Source organism: Sipha flava, unplaced genomic scaffold (assembly GCF_003268045.1).
Source record: "Sipha flava isolate LNK unplaced genomic scaffold, YSA_version1 118_pilon_pilon, whole genome shotgun sequence".
Classification (NCBI taxonomy): domain Eukaryota; kingdom Metazoa; phylum Arthropoda; class Insecta; order Hemiptera; family Aphididae; genus Sipha; species Sipha flava.
Genome location: NW_020271743.1, coordinates 1,479,819 through 1,502,184, shown reverse-complemented (window position 1 = coordinate 1,502,184; position 22,366 = coordinate 1,479,819). Strand labels below are relative to the sequence as shown.

The following is a 22,366-nucleotide window of genomic DNA, read 5'->3' as shown; positions in this document are numbered from 1 at the left end:
TTTTGTTTAAATTATGCGACTGTTTTGATTTACCATTAAATGTAGGTACATAGTATACGTTTCTTCTTGTCCGTCGAATAACATTTCGTGTCCATTAAGTTATAATTTCTTCGTAAAACAACAATTTTCACATGACGGCGATATTTTTTACTAATAATTGTTTTTTCAAGTACGGCAAATACCATATAAATTCTCATTTGAAACCTGATTGAAACATAAATATGATAACGTGAACATTCGCATTATTTATATTTTTTCGTTTTAAATAATCTTGGTTTTTTTTTTTTTTTTTTACTGGAAAATATTTCTTGGTTTAATCAAATCGTATAGTATTGTTAGTATATTCCAATACACGTTATGATATTATACGATATTAGCTGTGAGCAAGTATATGATTAAACTCATAAGTGTAAATATAGTCACTTTCAACTTAACTATGTATTTAACGCATATAACATCACCTGTGTAACACCTGTACTTAAGAAATCAGTGAAAACTGTTTAGCGAAGGGTTTTCTAACAACAATAATTTACCACGCTTGGTAAACCATTAATCGAAAACCAACATAATCGTTTCGAAAAAAGTGTTGCGGTTGGAGTATTTATACTTTATACGTGAGAAAGGGTACGCTCACGTACGAGTAACGTTATAACGTAGGAATTGCGTGTCTTTGAGATGTAACGTAAGTTATATGCAAAAACTCGCCAACACGATTATCATCGGAAGTTACGAATAAACATTTATTAGTACTGTACCAGGTACAGTGTACCTACTTTCGAAATGACGCGAAAAAAGCCGTAGCAGATAATTTAGCGTTGTACTGCAGTGTTGATGGTATCGATTCATTATAATAATATCGTTTATACGTTATCAAAAACCTGGCAACCTTGATAAAATTTTCCAACTCGCGCACGCGCAACATGTGATGTATTTGTGTCCTCGGGGTATGAATTCTTTCCGAAGTCCAGTCACGAAATGGATGTACTACGTTTGTGGTTTCATATATTCGTTTGAGCGTATTACAATAACCTCTCCGTCAATGTGTATAATAATATATTATTTTGCATAGATGACATAGAAGAAGAAACGAACAATCCGTGCACTGCGCGAACACCGTGGTGTTCGCGTACTGTCTCGTCGATTGTACATACACATTTTGTACACGGGAAAAACATAAACATTGCACCCATGCGGATAACGAAACGTATTTGCATACAGGTACACGTGTAATTACCATCATGCGCACTTGATGATCAACGCAACACAAATGCATAATAGTACTCGGACATTTTATCACTTTGCACGTATATCTGTATCGTATTTTGGTTAGCTGTCCCATGTCAATTGTACATGTACTAACATTGAGCCTCATACGTAGTGATTATATAGGTTGCGGTTTCGTCTCGGTTACCACTAGAACATAGTATGTGTGGAAATGTGCAGTCGTAAAATACACTAATTGCGTGTACAATTTCTTAATGTTTTTTCCCCCCCTCGAAGAACGTCGGTATACACATGATATACTGCCTGCGGTATAGTTTTTTTTTTTTTTTTTGTCGCTTTGCCGTCACTTCAAACATTGAATTGCGAGTAAATAAACTGATCAAATACGTACGTACTGTAAAAGTTTTTGCGAATATCTATATAAACGCAATCCTATCGCTAATATGTACACATAAACAGCATATTTGTACAACAGTTTTAGTGATTTCAAACTGTGCGCATAAAACCGATCGGCGTACCGTCGAAAACGGACAGAACAAATTCGTTCGGGAAACATCTTAACGTACGTTTCATTTTTTTTTTTCCAATCATCCGTTCCATCAACTGCTGTAGAATCTATATGTTCATATGACAATAGCTGTTGGTGGTAGTCCTTTATCACCACGGAGACATAATTCTATACTCCTCCAGACGAGTACGGTATACATGTACTGCACAATAATAATGTAATAATGAAAATACTATATAAAGTACACACCGTGGCAACGTGGTGCGTAAAACGGATCTATCGACACGATATGTTGTGTACACCATTAGTCGGAATCCATTATTTACGAATCCCGCAGACAACTAGAAGTCGTTGGACCCGTCCGCGACCGTGGAGGAGACTTGAACGCACGCCTACACGGTGGCGCGATATTACGCTGCTACACGTCTGCACGAAAAGATAATAACAATAATAATAATACATGCGCGTTCTCTGCGAGCGAAATTCTCTTCGTCTGTCGCATTGTGCAGCAACACAACGGACGAATAATATTATTTTTATTGACAGTCCTATGATCCTCCGCATAGCGTTATTTATTGTTACACACGTATTGGCGACGACCGACGGCGAATTGGTTCTCGCGATGTTCTAGTTGTCCTTGCTGCAGCAGTCGTCCGCGTGAACGTAAGTATAAGAAATAATGCAAGTAACACGTACCTACTACCTACCGCGCGTACATTGTACGCTCGGAGGAACACTGTCGATGCCAAGTGCACAGCGTACATCGTTTGGACAGTTATCAAACGATTATTTTCACACGTTAATTCGGGCGACAATCAACAGTCGGTTAAAGTGCGCTGCGGACGACGAGTCATCATGTCGCGCAGTTTTCGTACGTGCTGTAAACAGCACCTAAACAATTCACGTTGTGCGAGCGGCGTCGGCACAAAAAGAATAACAATAATGTCGCGTTAATTGAATCGAAAATTAATGTTTTTCGCGCTCAAAAACGACGGGTCTCCGCGCGTACAATGCGGTAATATTAATAATGACGTGTTCGCGTTGTAACCCGCGACAATGATAATGACCGACAACATTATTTAATCCAACCGAATTACTCGAGTACAACGGGCGGTACGAGACGTCGACCGTAGTACTGTCGCGTCAAAAATACTTGCAGCTCGCCTCTCCCCCTCGTGGGACTTTCGTGCCGAGCACCGGAGCACGAGTTGTAAGACCAAACGCGCGTGCATAATAATAGCATTCGTTTCGAACAACGTTTTGTTTCGAATTGTTTTTCGCCAATCATTGACGAGATGTCATCGGCCGGCGGTTCAAGTGTTTTCTTACGCACGCTCGCTCGTGAAATAATAATATAAACGCGCTGAACCCATATCTCGCTCGTGCGCGCGCGCGTAACATAAATACATTTCGAAAACGCCGCGCGCACTTACCGTTACATAGCGCCCACACGCTGTTCATCGAACAATTATATACGCACGCGGACGGATCGAAGTGGACTGAGACGATGACTGGCGACGCATACGATTTGCTCGGGTTCAAAACATTAACTATTCACAAGATCTACAAGGAAATAACCAACGGGAACATAAGTAAATCGTGATACGGGCCCGCGTCGACGAAAAAATTATACTTAAGGTGCGCGGTGCACTTGAGCTTGAGCGAAAAATATTACACGGCACACGCGTACATTAATACGTAACGAATTGTACTGTGTTCCTCGCTGGACCGATCGGCGACCGTACCGGACACTGCAGCGCACACTGTATGCGATACCGTAGTCGGCGGACACCCATCTGGTTCACCGGAATTACACGGACTGGGCTGGTCGTCGCGTCTGGTGCGCGCGCGTTCGTTCTTACACCGGTTATTATACCCGATCGAACGGCCAACTCTCGGTTTTTTCTCTTTCTCTCTCTCTCTCTCTCTGTTTCTCTTTCTCACCTTCTCGTATAACCCTTCCCTCCGTGTACAACTTATATTATGTTCGCGTACACGAGCATAACTATTCACGTATAAAAATACGCATGCCGTTGTCACCGCCGCAACTGCCACCGTCGAGTCCGTCGGGTTTTCTAATATTTCAGTTTTCTCCGAGACACGCTCTCCCTCCGTCGCACCAAGAATTCCGTACCACCCGACTGACAATAAGCCGCCAACGGACGTGATTACACGCGTGCTGATACATTATAATACGTTTAAATAAATTGCAAATGTCAAGTGGCTATATATGTTTGTGTGTGTATACGTTGACATCGGATTTGGTTTTTTTTTTTTTTTTGCGTGAAAAATCAACTTTGCAATAATTGTAAACGGCAGAAAAATCGCCAAATCTTTTAGAAATCGAACTGTTCACCCGAAAGACAATTATACATTATATATGTATGTGTAGAGACTACGCATTAATTATGTTCTACTCGAGCACGTGCGGTATATTTAAATCGTGATATTTCGTTGTGAAATCGTATGTTTTTTTTTAAATACATTTTTTTTTTCATGAATTGCATTAATCTATACACTTTTTCTTCAAAATTAAAAAAAATAATACCTTAAATGTCTTTAACATCATGTTTTATACACATAAACATTGAAAAATATCACCTTTTCTACTTTTCTGATTTTAAATCTTATATCGTATATAAGTATATTGAAGAAGATTCAATATCTTAAAAATGATTTAATACGAATTTTTATTATCATTTAGGATTCATAGAATGCATCGCAAAAATATGAGAATAAATGGTGTTTTTTATGACACACTACATATATTATATTTAATATGAAATAATATTAATTTTTCCGTAAATTATTTAAAAAAAAAAATTTAGGACTTAAAATATTTAAAATTTTAAAATTTCATTACATTGTATTTCCAGATGGAATTACAAATTTGTCAAAAATTGTATTTGTTTTTAACAAAATCTCGATTATTTTTGTATACATCAAGCTTCTTTGACATTTATATGAATACGAAACAACTTAATATGATTAAAAAATAAATAAATAAAAACACTACACGGATTACAATATCACATCGAATTATCAGGTATGTAAAATTCTTATTTTTAGCTAGTAGATCATTGAAATTGTTTCTAATTTTAAAAATATAATATTAATTAATACCTGTTGAAAACACTCATATCTCCGAGGATTATAAAACTAAAATTACATTTTGCAAGTGTTAAGAACGCATTAGTCGGTGTTTAATTATTTCAAAGATATGTTAAGTAGTTGTGTGACTTGTATTTATATACGAATACGTTTTATGGTCAATAGTATTAGGATTATCATAAAACATCTCTCGGCTATTGAAATACTACAAGTAAACAGATTACACAACTATAATTAAATGAAGTAATTTCTCATTTACATTCATTATTCTCGTACACCTATCTTAAGAAGGTAACGCTGTTCAATAAAAATTTACAAAACACTAATGTACTGATGAGTAATTGATTTGCCGAAGAATAGAAAAGTTACACAGTTTTAAGACACGACATACATATATTTTAAGACAATGGATAATATTATAACCCCATGTTTAATCGTTACTCCTTGTGGTTTATTTAGTTGAATTTGAAACGTTCAAAATTTGAACTTCCAGTTATTATACGATTTAAGTATAGATAAATTATTACTAGATATTTATTATGTATTTTGTAACTATACAGTCACGACACTATTTAGGAAATTCGTATACTTCTTTCTGGTGAATTTTAAATAATTATTTATATCTAAACATTTATACGTAAGTTCTGATCTCCCGTAGCTAATTTAAATAAATTTTACGGCTCATAATAATTAAACAATTTATCATAACTGAAAACAGTCGCATTAATATTTTAATTTCAAATTATACACCATTACACTTAATGAGCTTAATTATTAATTTCTTCAAAACCAACTAGCACTGCCAATGATTTTTTGTTTATTTTACCCCCTTTCACTTATGACGCATATTATTATTAGTATGTTCAAATTAATGAGTTTTTACAAAATTCTGAAAATCAATAATATACAACGTTTCATTATTATTAGTATGGCACTAAAGTATATATACTTATATTTTGTATTCATTTATAAATATTTGAAAAGTCATTCGAATAATACGGTTATGGGTGCATGTTTGAATATACTATAATTATATTTCGTAATAGGTAATGAGTTATTCCAGTATTAAAAAATGCAAAAGTCAAAGTAAGTCAGTGTATTTAAAAATATAAAGTGATTATTCATAAGAATGTTCGAAGAATGATTTATTTCATGATTTTTGATGTAAATAGACGTACGATGTATATAATGTACATTATATTTTAAACGAAAAAATCTTAAAAAACTCATGGCAAATGAAATGATTGAGTAATAAAATGTTACTATTAACATTATTCGGTTAAATATTATAATTTAGATGTATTTTATAAAATATTTTGAATAATCCCGTGTTCTATAATATTTTATATTAGCTTTTAATTTACGTGTCACATGAAATACTTGTTTATTCAAAATATATATATGTTTTTATAATGAAAAAATTATTAATTTTGTTTTAAATTCATAAAGTTTTAATAAAATATTATTTGTACAGAATTAAGATAAGGTTATAAGTTTTTCTTTTGGATTTGACACGTGTATTGAGAGCTCTAGTTGATACCACTATTGGAAAGTTATAGTATAGGTTTTTACTATAATAACGTGTACGTCGATTAACATAATTTGCGATTTTAGCACTTTATTATAACTAATTATCTATAATGATCATTTTCTTTATGATTCATACATTAAAATTTATTACTTGTTGTTCGCATACTTTATATTCCTGAGCAAAACAACTCATCTATAGGTTGTACACGGCGCACAAATATATCATCGTGTCGAGAAAAAAATTCAAACGTGATTCAAATTGTATTGTAACTTTTCACTTTCCAAATACCACAGCAGAATCGTAATTGTAATGAAAAAAATTAAAATTAAAAAACTGCAACGTATATGATTTTAGACCGACTCGATTTTCAAATAAATTCTAAATCAGATTTTTTTTCCAATTTAGTTCGTGTTTCAATTTTCCGCTTAAGCAAACAATTAAAATGTAAATCGTATTGTTGTTTTTCAAGGCGACGCATACCGTAGTGTAATATAATAATAGTAGTAATAATAATAAAAATAATAATAATTATATGCAACAATGGCCGAGACAACTTTAGGTGCGCAACCGCACACGCGTGCGTCGCTCGTGAGTGATAATAAAACACGACGAGGGCAAACGTTTACGCGGCTGCCGTGCGGCTGTTCATATATTATTTCCCCGTTTTGAGTGCTGTCCGACGAGCAATTAACCACCGTTCAAGTGCAGCGGCTCACCTTGGGAAGCGCAGAACAGAAAATGGTAAGTCGAACGCATTGATACGTACAGCGCTACGGCACGGGCGCGGTATCCCCCAGCCGCGGGAATTATTATTAAATTACACCGCGCCTGTTACTCAGGAGTTTAGTTGAACACAGTTCGAGCATGCTGTACGGAGAAAAACTAAAAACTAAACTGGTTTTCCGTACTTCAATTGCACGTAACTGTTCGAATAAAAGTTCACGAATCCGGCTAATTCGCTGTGTAAACACGAAATTCCAATTTCGCGTCGACCGTTTCAGGTCGTGAACGCCGCCGGTAGAAAGCGAGCCAAGAGTTTGAGGGGAAAAAATAAAACAACATAAAAACCCGGTTTTCACGACTGCACCGGAGTAGCGGCGTACAACATATAAATATATTTCTATACACGTATGTATATTATATTGTATTACGTTTCATTTTGTTGTATTTTATTAAACCTAGATGTTGTACGTGGGGAAAAAACGCAGATCGTACGAGCGAAGAGACAAACGGTTCATTAACAAAAGTCATAAATTAACTCGATTCTTGTTCGCCCTGATGAAATTCCAGCAGGTAGGTACAAATTAGAGCGGGACCAAATTATTAGGTTGGTCGGTTTACGACTGAATGTTATAGGCACACGATCTATATAACCCACTCGATTCCCCGGGTATTTTGTACGTAGTTGTACGTGAAATGCACGTAAAGCGCATTTATAATGAATTCCAGTGAAATTAATTACACGTGCGATTTGTCAAAACACCGTATACGCGCGCGTGCAGAGTTATAAGGATTTTTTCGATTAACTTCGTAAGACCATATCCTGAGCAGTATTTATAATAACATACGAACACTGTAGATATATGAACGCAGTGCGTTGTTCATCGTTCGATTTTGATTACGTGGAACCATGAAGTTTTATATATAGTCGCTTGTAGAACGAATTTAAACACATACGCGTTTCTCGAATTACAAGCCGAATTGGATTGAAAAAAAATATTCCAAGATTAATAGCTATAAGATTTTCGAGTTTTTGCGGCGAGTGCAGGATGATAAACGATCATCTATAAGCTTTTACACGAAAACTTCTAGGGTATTTAACGCATTTATCGCTTATGTGAATTGCATATTCGGTGCATGTTGGCCGAGATTTGTTTTAAATAATATTCTCTTTTTGACGTATCATTTTAAGCACACATAAAGAGAAATAACGACTTCAAAGGAATCGTAACATCCGTCGAATATTAAAACACAATGGTCTGCAAACCGTACGGCTAAAAGCTATGCGCATTGCGTATCTCGGGGTCCATACGGGATTTTCGATCGAAGTACAAAACTTTCTCGACAGAGCACGTAGACGCGGCATTACGCGTGCATAGCTGTTTTTTTATCTTGCAAATGAGTTCTGAAAAGTCTTTAATTACTGTGTACGCACGTGTACCTGTGGATTTCTACGTCGTACATCAACAGATGTATAATATAAGTGAGTGTTCGCGAGCACCGTAGCGTCGGTCACAAAATCTGACAGTTTTGCGATCCTCCGCGTTCCAATTGTAGAAACAAAAACACAAAAACACGCGTAAACCGTGCCGCAGATAAAAAATGATGTTGTACGCGCTAGATTGTACACAACACGCGATCAGTGCCGTTTGCCGATGCACCGTTTGAACAAACTCCGTAGGAGAAAAAAGCCGTAAAGTAGATTCCGAAGAGCCGATAACAAATATTTTCGCAACATTTTACCACAATTATTGTTATCGTCGTACACTTCGCGGTAGCCTATCGCGCGCACAAAACGTACGTGTGCGCAAGGGATAAAGAAATCGTATACATCGAGAACCGGTTTCATTCGACGAACTCTTAACGAGCCGCACTTTATGCGCGCGTGCTGAGCAGGACAACAGAATAAAAATAAAAAACTCTAAATCCTCGAGGCGTACGACGGACGCCGTGGCGAGCTTGTACGTTTGAAACGAAAAATGTGGTCATGCAGGTGCGTGCGCGTGAATAGTGTACCGCAACCGAGATATGATCGCGAACAGCAGAAGTCCTTATTTATAATAATAATAATACATTGTAGAACGTATAGCAATAATATTATTAATAGGTATCAATAATATTGCGACGTGCGAATAGAAAAACTCCCAAACATGTTGTAACGGAAGGGTTACGCAACGACGACGACGTACGGACGTTACGAGCACTACACGATGCGTTATCGTTATGACCGCGGTTGGACGTTCGTCGCCGTTGCGACTTGAAAACACTGACCGCTCGTTCCAACGGTGCGGAAAGGAATAAGAATAAAACCAAACCAAATAATCCGTTTGATTATGAAGTATTGTACACCAACGCCGCGCCGGTGCATCTGAACGGAAGCAAAAATCGAAAGTTTATGCGCACCGATCGGAACACAATTGCGGTACGCGACGTTGCCCTGCGGTAGAATAACCAGTCAACAAAACACCGGGTGCAAGCGGTACACGATAAGCATGAACGGAATGATATTTTCAGATGTATCGAACCGGGTTGCCGACCACTGATCTGTACAATGTGTAATATTCATAAAACTTTTTATTGTTTACGTTGTACGTATAAAGAAAGCACTGTGTAATTATTATTGATTAAAATGATAAATCGGTTATTTTATTATTAATAACATAACGAAAAACAGTAATGCAATAGCAAAATTAATTTTTATCATATATTTTGGGACTTATTGGGTATCGACGTATAAAATAACTCGGACAGGATAATGTAATTTTACTGTATTCGATTTGAATGCAATAATTGCATTCGATAAAAAATGATTCTGAGCGAACGAGGGAATCTTTTTTATTTAATTTCATTCGTTTCTATGGTGATAAATAAAACGTTTTAAGAACAGCTTAAGAACGATTTATATAATTATAATTATAATTATAATTTATAATTAGGAAATATCACAAAAATGAAAAAAAATATAAAAAAAAGAAAAAACCTAAAATTCGCACAAATGTTTTGAAAATTTTACCATATCTAAGTAAGAATAATATAAGTATATAACCAAAATTTCAAGTTTTTACGAATGTTTTTAACCGTATTACAACAAAAAAACTCCCAAAATTAAAATTTCTATAAATAGCTCAAAAATGGCTAAAATTGTCCGAAATTTAAACTATAAGGAACAAAATCCAAAATACAACAAAAAAGATCTCTCATCATTTTTCATTTGAAGCAATATTTCTGGTAGAAAACATCGTCCGTAATTATTTAATATTATAAAATCGTGAAATCGTACGTTTTTCTCCTATAACCACTTTTTTTTCGAGTACCGTTTCGAACATCGAAAAATGAATTCTCTACAGTACCAGCTAAAGAACATCACCTTTCAGAAAATATGTTATACTTGATACTTTTGAACAAGTTTAGAGGGAGAAAAAATGTTTACAGAATAAAGAAGAAAAATAAATAAACATCATTGTAAAACCATTACATTCCTCGATCCCCTCAGAATCTAAAACTACTATAAAAAAGGAAATATGTGTATAGGTACATTATTATAAGTAGCGCTAACTTTACCAGTTAGTTTTGCAACGTGTGAACGTTGCAACATGTATAAGAATTTCCATGCTTCAAGATCGGTTCACTAATTTATCTATTCTTCGCATAAGAAAAGACCTTATTAAAAATCTTGATAGTGAAAATATTTTAAATACATTTTCAAATCTTCCAGAATGCTGATTTAAAAAAAAAAGTATTTACAGCTGTTATTACCTACTTGTTTAAATTTTTATTTCTTTCATATAAACTATATACTATATATTTCGCTACACAGAAGGAACCAGCTTACCACAAGTGTCAGTTGAAACAGTAAAAAAATAACATATTTACTGTTATATAATGATTATTATTATTATTTACATTTATATACTCGTAGCAATATTCAGACGCAGTGAACCTATTGGATATCGTCATAATACAGTTAACGCGATTGACATTGTATTAAACAGCTGTGTATGGATATATCGATATATATATATATATATATATAAATTAATAGTATTATTAATCATAATTTATGACCTATATGAAAAATTAAAAACCAATGAAGGTGCGGGGGAGGTGAAGGCTCCCATGGCATTTATTAAAAAAAAAAAAAAATTCAACCCCCTCCCCAAATTTTCAAAGGATTTTTCCGCCAATGGACAGCGGGCAACTACACGCACGAATTGAGTGCAATGTCATCGCGGTAGAGTGCATACGGTCCGACGATGGTATTATTGTTATGCAACGCGTTCGGACGTCCACAACTTCAAACCGTCGGATAAATACGATCTTCGCGGTTTATAGAGCATGACGTATAAAATGCGTGCGTGTATGTGTGTACATTTACATGTACACACACGCGTGTAGCGCCGGTCACGTACGTGTTACGGATCAAAACTTAACATCGCGCAGACCTTAAGTAATAACACGAGAGTATAGGTATGGTTCAATCCGAACACGTTCACAGGATACGATGATGTCGGTGCATTAATTTATTTTATAGTACTCCGTGCATGATTTCGAAAGAACTTTACACTTACAATAATAATAATAATAATAATATGAAAACGTCAAAACGATTCAATAATAGGTACGCGTATGTTATAATACTGTACTGTCGTAATGAACGAACGGTTCGATACAATCTTTGTGTGTTCTGTTTAATGCTAATAATTTTCGGTAAATTTCGCGTACATAACGATACGAGTTGTGTTTAAATCAACTTATGTTTGCGGAATATATTAAACACCTCGTGGTTCGTGATGTTTGTAATATTAGGTATGTAATATTGTAACATGCGTTAATTTTATTCATAATATTATGTCAGTGTTGAAATATTATTATTTATACGAACCTTATCACTGATGTTCCCGAGATGCACCACATCCTCCGTTTCCACAAGTTCTTCTTTTTCTTCTCGGCTTTTGATTTTTTTCTCCCTCACTTCTTTCAATAGCGACGGGTTACCTTCCAAAGAAGATATTCGCACCACCACTTCTTTGGTTTGTTCGCCGTCTCCTTCATCTCCGAGCTGACGATGCTGAAAACACAATTTTTCATTTCAATCAAAATAGATTTTATCAATATCTGTATTTTATACCTATAGTCAAATCTCAGACATCACAGTTACTCGGGAAAGGGGTTATCCAACTATATAAACCGATCGAAATGCACGTGCCAACGAGAACAGAAAATTAATATCAAGACTCATACGTAAATATATTGAACGTATGCCAAAAAAAACTGAGCGTCAGGATACAATAACAATATCGCAAACCACGGTGCACATTACACAAATACGTGTTAAATGTGTTTTAATCGAAGTCGAAGCGAAGAAGTCTAGATGATATGTGTTCCGATCACGTCTTAAATTGTGAATTCCGCCGTAATAGTCCGACACTCACCTGAGGACTAGTTGGATTTCTTGCAGGATCATCGCTCTTAAGGAATGCAATACTGGTGTTTGTACATTATCGCCGAACGTGACGGAGAGAGAGTGGATGGATATATTAATTATATACGTAATGAATAAGCCGGCTTGAGACCGAACAAAAACAATAGAACCGTTCGGTGAACCCCAGGTTTGTGATGTAGTGTTCGCAGAAATTGATTTTCGTTCGGTTTCGATTGTACTCGCGCGTTTAGTGTACACGTGCTGCACCCGATAGCTCGAGCTCACGCATTGCCGCTGTCAATTATTATTCACGCATACATAAAGACGGTTATAAGGGGGGATGCAATAGGTATATCATCCCCCCCCTTAAGATTTTGTTTTTTTAAATTTAGTATATCGCTGTCCCAATAACACCTATCTGCAAATTTTCGAACTTATGATTTGATAGCAAAATATTTTTCCGATTTAATCACAGATAATATCAGAGGCCTATTCAGACTTACTTCTAGGGGAGGGGAGGAGTGACTCACATTTTTTCTTTAATTCAGGCTCAAAATTTACAAGTAAAATTGATAATATTGAAATAGGCTAATCCTTGATATTTGTGATTTTTTTTTTTTTTAACATCTGGCTGTGTTTTGAAAGATACGCTTGTGTTTCATTTGATTTTTACTAAGTATGGACACTAAGTATCTATCGTTATAAAATGATTCACATTAAAAAAATTTGAAGTATATATCTCACATATGATCGATTCCTTAAATACGGATTTCGGGGAGCGCGCAGTCGCCCCTTTCACCCCCCTAAAATATGCTCTTGGATAATATATTATCATAATATTGTATTTTATTATACTTTATGTCTCAGTCGCGTACGCTTAATTTAACTGATATCCGTATTAGACATTCATTATTTTATCGTTGGTGATTCATTTTGAAATGCATTTATTTGTATTTTTCTAAATCATATAAATAATATTTATTAAAATGCTATGGGATGGGGTTGGCTTTATTTTCGTTCCCCCCTAGAACATTATGTTTAACCACCACTGCGCTTACGATATGTTTATTATCTCACAGGATGCGTGTGTGTATATATACGGTTATGACAACTGTTCGTACGTATACAGAATCTTACACGTATGTACAAGAACACTTACTCACACACATAAATACGCGCGCATACACATTTACGCATTATATATACGTATTATTTTTGATAATATCTACTGCCTTTCACTCATACACCAGGAATGGATGCAATTATTCCGTACACTGATCTAATTTTACTTGTTTTGTGTAATGCTCCGATGTGATATCCGCGTGAAAAAGACCAATCATAATTCTCATTATGTTATTATACGCTAAGAAATCGTAATCATTAGGTAGATAATTATTAGGTAGTAGTGTACTCCATATGTGCACGCAAAGCAAACCGAGTAGTAAAGAGCGTTTGTGTTTTACAACACTACAAGTTTAGCAGCACGCGGTTCTCAATAACAATCATCGATATCGAAACCTTTCGCACTAAGTCTAGGTACTGTGAACACCCAAGTCATTCGGATCACCAATTATATTAATTAATAAAATGTTAAATAAATCATAATGTCAGATGCAATAAATATTTTACGTATGCCCATGTACCTAATTGCGTTTAATCCTTCGTCTGTACATTGGGTCATAAATGGACAGACATGTTTTTAGTACTAAAAACACATACAAAAAAATATGAAAATATTTACATTTAATAATTAAGGGTTTCTCTTTGAGATCTGGATATTTGTTTAACGATTCATTAATAATCACATTTTTATAAAATTATAAAAGTGACGAAATTGCAAAAAAAGTGAATTTTTGGAATTTTGGTTGTGCCATAAAAGACTCAGTGAACAAACGAAAGATTAAGAATATTTAATAAAACGTCTTAAAATTCGATTTATTGTAAATAAATACTGCATCCCGTGGTGATTATTATTTTAATTCAAACATATCATAATAATAGAAATCGGTATAGTACCATTGATTATAAAATATTTTATCATCAGCTCTAGTGCTCGAATATGATTCTATACAAACATAATTGCTCTACGTTATAGCGCTTATGAACCAAATAATAGATTATAAAAAAATAAAAATTTAATTGAAATTAAAAATTAGTAAATAGTTTATAATCGTAAATTAATAAATTAATTACTAAGCCAATAGTTTACTTAGAGAAATAAATGCTTAATCGGGAGTATTTGCAAAGTATGATTTTATTAACTTTGTATATAACTAATGATGAATTTTTAATTCAAAAACGGTCGTACTTTATAAATATAATAATACTTCAGGATAATTATTTATTTATTTATTTCTATACATATATGGGTAAACTATTTATTTATACTTTAAAATAATAAAAACATATTTTCAAATTACCTCAGTTTGTTGATGTTCTTGTTTTTCTGTGTCTTCGGTCGTATTAGTCGTTACGATTGGCCCGGAATCCTCGACTATTTTCCCGTCTTCTAAGACGACTTGTCTTTTAACTCTTGTTTCGATTTGTTTTTTCGTCGTCAATTCGACTTTTTTCTTAGTCACCCATTCTTCTGTAATTGCGAACAAAAAAATACAAATAATGAATAAAGCGAAATGATCAATGGAAAAGAAAAAAAAGACTAACACAGTATATACACACAGAATAATATAGGTCGAGACAGCAGACTGCAGATGCGGAAATGGAGACATTTACAATTGCCCACACATTTGTATAATAATATGTATACAATGTATATATATATATATATATATATATATATATATATATATATATAAACGAACGAACACTTTCTTTGGCAAATTACACATTACTGTGTATTTCTAAGCTTGGAAACATTGTACACACACACATATATATGAGCATAGCCCTAGTGTGTGTCTGTCGGGCTATATAGGACCCCATTAATCTGTCAACTAGTAGTTATGAAATTTTATTAATGAGTATACATACAGAAGTAAAAAAAAATATATGTTTGCTAGGGGCAAACGTTTTTTTCTTTTGTATACAGTTTTGAATACTTCGAATAACTATCAATCAAAATTGAAAGACATATAAAAGACTTGATCTAACTGATTTTTGGTACCTGTAAAATCGTCACAATCTCATTTCTAAAATAGTGTCTACATATTATATTTAAAATAATTTAGACGATAATTCTATTAAAATTATTACAATTTAGTTTTTTTCCTATAATGTTATAATCCTTGAAACAATTCTTAATTATTTCATAATATCTTTACAAAGCCGACCGCATCACACAAATTTGTTTTTTTTTTCAAATACGAAATTTAAATTTATCGGAAAACATAAGAATGTCATTTTTTTATCATTAAAAAAGTGTTATTATAAATTTATGTGTAGTGATCCAATGAAAGATATTTTATATTTTATTCGGTAATTTATCGTACATTTTGGATGCATATATATATATGTAAGCATGAATAATGGTATGTATTCCATTTAATATGTAATATTACAAAATATTTGTCTATAATAATTTGATTTTAATATTTCCCAATGCCTTTCAAAAAAAAAAAAAAAAAACTTTACATTGTTTATTATCTTAAGTACATTTTCTATTGTCTGACCGTGTCATGTTTAAAAAACTATTAATTGTTGTTCAAAGTACAGAAATATTGTTTTTATTACTCAGGGGAAGTCATGAGTACAGTTTACTGGGTGCGTGCGCTTAATATTACAGCATTACAAAAGGACATACCATAAATATTCGTTAGCATTCCGATAATGGAGTGATGATTTTTTCACACATATCACAACCAAGGGTGTTATACATAATCACGTTTAGAATATATATAAAATGTATTGCAATGAATAAAACATTCACACGTAGGTTATTATTATTATGATTTCGTACTCATTGGATAACATGTGTTATTTTTTAATTTTTTCTTTTATTTATTTTTATTTTTTAACTCTAAAGAGGTTTTTATAAAACATAACAATTTAACAATACCCCGGAGAAAGTACAAAAAACGCTGTTGAATAAAATGTAGACGAACATCAGAGCTTGAGGTGCTTCCGCATAGGATATATATATATACATTGTGGTAATACAAGTATGCTAATTTTAGACTATTATTGTATGTAATGTCACAACAGTACTTTTGAACAATAATAAAACATAACTGTTATACATTCTTCAAATATTGTGTTTATACTTTGGTGAGGTTTATATTTTTTTTTAAGGCCTAATGAAAGTGTGTGAATTTTTTTCCAAACCGTTTCGATGAAAACATTTTAAACAATAAGATTATTATTTCTACTAGTTTAGTGCTTGAAATTATTTCATAAGGCCTATGTTTGTTTCAAATTAATTATATAATAATATTACTTCATTTTTCTCAATTTATTTACATGAGTGAATAATTGAGATCAAAATTTAAAAAAAAACCCGATTAAAAACTATTTCCGCGGTTAAAAAGTCAAACTAGATTTTTTACTGAGTGAAATTAATTTAAAAAATACTTTGGTTATCGTTGTTAGTTAATAACCGGTTTTAATGAATAAGATTTTTTGTATACATTTAAAATTTAGATCATATATTGTTACGTCAACCAATGGTAATTCAAAAAGTGCAGACAGGTAGTATATTATCGAATTAAATAGTTATTATGTTATTTGAATATATAGATACTGGATTCAAAATTAAAAATACATAAATAATATTCCAATCACATGTGTACAAACTGGCGAATATTTCAATTATTTTTCTTAAACATCGGATCGTAAGACTATACATCTTTATTCTTTGAATTACTGCAAATAGATATGCTTAATCGAACTTCTCACACCACCTAACAGCTATGATACTATACAGATTGAATAACAAAAATTTTTTGGTACTATACTACTCATTTAAGATTAAAATAAATTATATAAAGTACGCGTATACATATACGACGATATTGCGTTTTACTCGTTTTCGCGCATGGAGGTTAACGTAATATAACGCATATAAAGCATATTTTATATTAAGGATAATTAATTGCAAACTATGCAACGATTTCAAGACGTATAAGGAAGTGAAAGAAAAAACATAAAAATATTTTATCTGTCTATTGTTATTCGGATACGTCACGAATATTAACAAGCCAAGAACAGCACCTTACAGCAGAAACTGATCGTAATTCTGTTTTCGTTAATTGGGATTCATTATTATTACTTGTTTTCCCTCTCGTTTTTACACTACTATTATAGATGACCCGTGAATTATGTTATTTGAGCATCATTTAAATTATTTACATATATATATATATATATATATATATATATATATATATATATATATATGACTATAATATTGTTTTCACCTATCTGGTCATCTTATTCAAAACGCAATGTATATTAATATTTTTTTTTTCATGCACACGTTTTGCACGGGTACGTGTATTGTAAAAAGTGTACGGAATAAAAATGTAATCGGTAACGTTGATATCCTGTGTGCAACAACTGTTGTTACGGTACGCTAATCCGCTGATTTCATAGACGCTGACATTTAATCTCCCGAAAACCACCAACACCCAGTTTAGTAACGGCAATTTAACCCATTATTATTGTAGAGCTGTGAGATTTTACACTCGTATTATTATTGTTTTTCTTTTTTTTTATCGTTATTATTCGTTTTTAATAAATTATTGGCAATTTTTTTCACGATAATACTTGTATTGCTTATTCATCCGGAAAAATGTTGAATTTGTTTGAGTTTCACGAAAAAATTGAAATTCATTTTCAGCTCGATCGAATTCAATAATTGAAATATTCTCCACAAGTGCGGTGTCGAATGTCATACTTTCCAAATTTATTATATTTAATTCGAATACGAGTTGAAAATAAAAACAAATGGAACACACATTTTTCCATATACCTGCAGTATACATATATGTGTTCTGTGCACGATGCACGTATTGATGACAGTAGAAATGTTTTCAATTATTGAAATAGTGAACACTATAAATCTAACTATGTACTGCAAGCTGTGTAAATTTAAAAAATATACCTATATCTGTCTAAAATGGTTTTAGATGGTCGAAATAAATACTACCCATAAAATCAGTAACGTTCGAGGCTGACAGATACGAACGTGCACAATTTATGTTGTATTGATACAAACTTCTGTTGATCAGATGTAATAATGTCCCTCAGTATTCTACAAATGAAAGTTGACAATTCGTATTCATGTTATTGTTTAACCTACTTTTCGTACCCATAATATATTGCTCAATATTTAACTAAAATTTTACAAGCGAACACGCGTTTTCGTCACACCAAAAAAGTATAAATAATTTTATCGGGTTATATGTAGATTAAGTCATAATACATAGAGTTATAGTTACTACATAGTCAACGTTGAAAAATTCATAAGATTGATAAACCATACAGAAATTATTGCTACATATAAGAGGAGGTTATGCGTGTACAATAAGATTTTAAAGCGTTTATCAACATATGCATCGAGTATAGAAAAACAAAATAAAACTATAATGTGATTCGAAACTAGAGTTACCATCGAAAAATGGCTATATGTCAAAAAAATACTTTACTATAACAATCATGGTTTGTTTTTATTCAAAAATCGGGATTTTTTTTTATCGTATAATTTAGTATAATTTGCTTGTTTTTTAATCTCAAATATGTTTAGACCAAATATTTTTTTTACCTCGATCTATAGTTATTTTACGAAATTCATAAAATTACATATAAACTACTCCGTTAAAACTGTTTAGATTGTTTTCAATTATTCCGAAATATTGAGAAAATAAATAACCTATATATCATATATGCATAACATTTTATAGACTCAAATAGAATAAATTACATTATTGTATTTTAACGTATTTCTGCTCCAAAATCTCCTACAGTAGGTAGTATAACTGTTACCATTTGTGTAAACATTTAATCAACACATCATCGCTATATGTATAACTTAATATAGCTTTTTATTTGTGTTTTAATGCTTTACCTTAAACAGTAATTACGTTTAACAGAATAATAATTTTACGATTTCATTTTATTACAGTCCTTTCTGCGAGTTCAACGAAACGTCGATGCGAACGTATCATAAATCTATATATAGCATTAAAAAATTACCATATTCATAGAAGTAATCGCATAGATTTCGGGATCGTTTTTTCCGTTCTCTCTTGTATTTTCAAAAGATTTATTATTCATCTCGTGTCACGGATGTGCAAAGAACATTATTATTATTTCGAAAATCGTTTATCGATGATGTACTGACGCCATACAACGTAATGAATTCGTGTACGTGAAACGATTTCTAAAGTCCAATGGACTTGTGTCAGACACGCAATCGAACTGGTTGAAAATATTTTTTATTCGATTTAAGAAGGTACTATATGTTTGGTAAAGCCAGCCGCTGGTGCGTGTTTCTATATACGATTTTCGTGCTATCTCAATCGATCAAAATGTGCGGTTACAAGACAGTATTTGACGGGTATGCAAATTGTAAAACGAATCTTTTTACACTAATGACTGTAACATTCCGTACTGAGGAAAACCTCGAATAATTGACCACATATGGTATTTAGATTTATTGACGTTCTAGCATTTCGATTTGTAATGGTCAATCGTGGCCCGTTCTATATACATTTATACATACTATAAATACGTGTACTACGAGAAACGCACTTCGGTGTAATAAACGAGTTCAACGTTAATTATGTTCACGGTTAAACGCAGATGTTTCTAATACATATTTTAATTGAATATAAAAAGAAAAAGAAATATGAAGCAGTAGAAAATTTTGGCATTATATTAAATGCAATAAGCGTTGCGAACTTCTTGTTATTTTTAGGTTTAAAATATATGGACCACGATGAACATTTGAAATAATAATCAATACGTACATATATACGTTGAAAAAAAACCTCATCTCGAAAGAAAACAATACCAATAATTTATAATAGTTTTTGTATAAACATTTCTGTAAAATTAAATAATTTAAAAACGGAATTTGACAAAATCGTGTGCTTTGTAGCTTATCAATTGATAGTAAACAGTTATATTACAACGCGTAACGTGTTTAATGAAGTACAAATACATTTTGCTAATACTCCACGAACACTATAATACGTAGCAACAGACGTCTGCCCATTTGCTTATCACTGTCATCAGAGTAACGAAAATAATTATTAAAAAAAATCTCTTCTAAAACACATTTAGTAGCAATTATAATTAATAAACGATGTACCAATAAATGATACTTGGAAGTTTATTCGGTATTGACAGTACAATAACATTGTTATATTATTATATTATCGCCTTTGCGAACCATCCGTACGAACTATCCGTGTACCACCAGTCGAGAACCTCAATACGCGTCACGATGCAGTAATAACACACTGATATATCGGAAATGTATCTGAGCGAGTCAAGTCAAAACTGTAGACGGTATCATAAACTATAGATAAATGTAAAATTAATAATATATTACTTATGTACTGCACAGTGAGTCGTTTTATCTGCCCGATACCACTATGTTTTATACATGAATTGAAATATTGACTGCGGCGAGTATTGGTAATGTGGCGGGAAAAGTAAATTAAAATAAAAAAATAATACTAAGAATGTGCGTGTTAAATATTATTATAATAATACGTCTTCGGATGCGCTTCGGGTCAGCCGACGATGAGACGCGTTCACCGGTTTCTGTTCATGCCCAGCTACAGGCGTATTACACGGGTACAATTGTATAATAATAACGCGTATTATTACACGTAGGGGTGGTGAACCTTTTTCAATTTCGAATTGTTTTCGCTTACATTTTCTAATTAAAATTATCTAACGCGTGCCAATATGATATATGCCGAACGTGTATGGTTCCGGTTTTGTTCAATTTTGTTATCAAACGAATCTTAATGAAAATAGGCTACAGATAGTGGTTTACAGATTCCATTTATGTCAATCATAGGCAAAGGAAAACTCAACACGTTGATCACTCCTAAAAAGTTCAAAAAGTAACGGCTCAGAAATAATCGGACAACTTTTAACGTTATATTTCGGATTGTTCTCATCACCCGTCCGAAGACGTAAATTAAAGATTTTTGCTTCAAATCGTCCATTCCCCGCGGTGCTATAGATACGTCACCCCCGTTGCGTACGCATAAACATTAGTGAAGTAGCGATCGTAATGATATAATAATATGTAATGTTTTTCTTACCTTCTTTGGTGGTGGCGATCAAATTGTCCGGATCGACCTGCGAAAAACAACAATACGACGAGTTATCAGATGACACGAACGATATGGACGTGGTCGAGGTGGACCTGTCGCCAGGGCTTTTAGCCGGCTCGCACCTCCCCCCATGGCCAGCGTTACTGGACGGCGGCGGCACGATAAGTATGACTACCATTCGAAAGATCGCGCGCGTGCACGGGTGCTATTGCAGTTCGGGCACCGAATCCGCACACCGGTTACCGCTAACCGGTTGCCTACCCGTTCATGGGCGTACAATTATTGATACCGTACTCTGCGTTTAACGTCGGAATGATAAAAAAAAAAAAAAAAAAAAATGTCAAAAAAAATCACACACTCGTATCGTAATAATAATAATAATACAGTTATTACACGTTCGCGCACCGCAATCGCACTCGGCGACTAGCTGCTGCTGTTCACGTACGAGTATTTAACGCAAAACGATGGTTTCAACAACACGGACGCGGCGGCGGTCGTAATAATAACAACAATGATATCGTTTTGCCGCCAACGCGCGAGCGACGGGTTGGCCGACGGACAGACAGACTGAAGCCGCGACCGCGGCGGCGGTCGACCCG

General features: G+C 33.4%; 1 protein-coding gene across 2 annotated transcripts in view; it reads right to left on the bottom strand.

The window, feature by feature from the left end:
• The window catches only part of LOC112693860, a 77,644-nt gene that overhangs the window by 16,110 nt on the left and 39,168 nt on the right, over nt 1-22,366 (bottom strand). Inside the window, exons 3-5 of one of the 2 annotated variants that reach the window (XM_025569107.1) lie at nt 21,756-21,792; nt 14,937-15,106; nt 11,977-12,162 (exon numbers count right to left, since the gene is read on the bottom strand). In XM_025569107.1, the coding sequence (XP_025424892.1) occupies nt 11,977-12,162; nt 14,937-15,106; nt 21,756-21,792 (393 nt within the window). Of the gene's footprint in view, nt 1-11,976; nt 12,163-14,936; nt 15,107-21,755; nt 22,338-22,366 lie in introns of those variants that run through there. The other variant, XM_025569106.1, reaches the window with a different exon arrangement.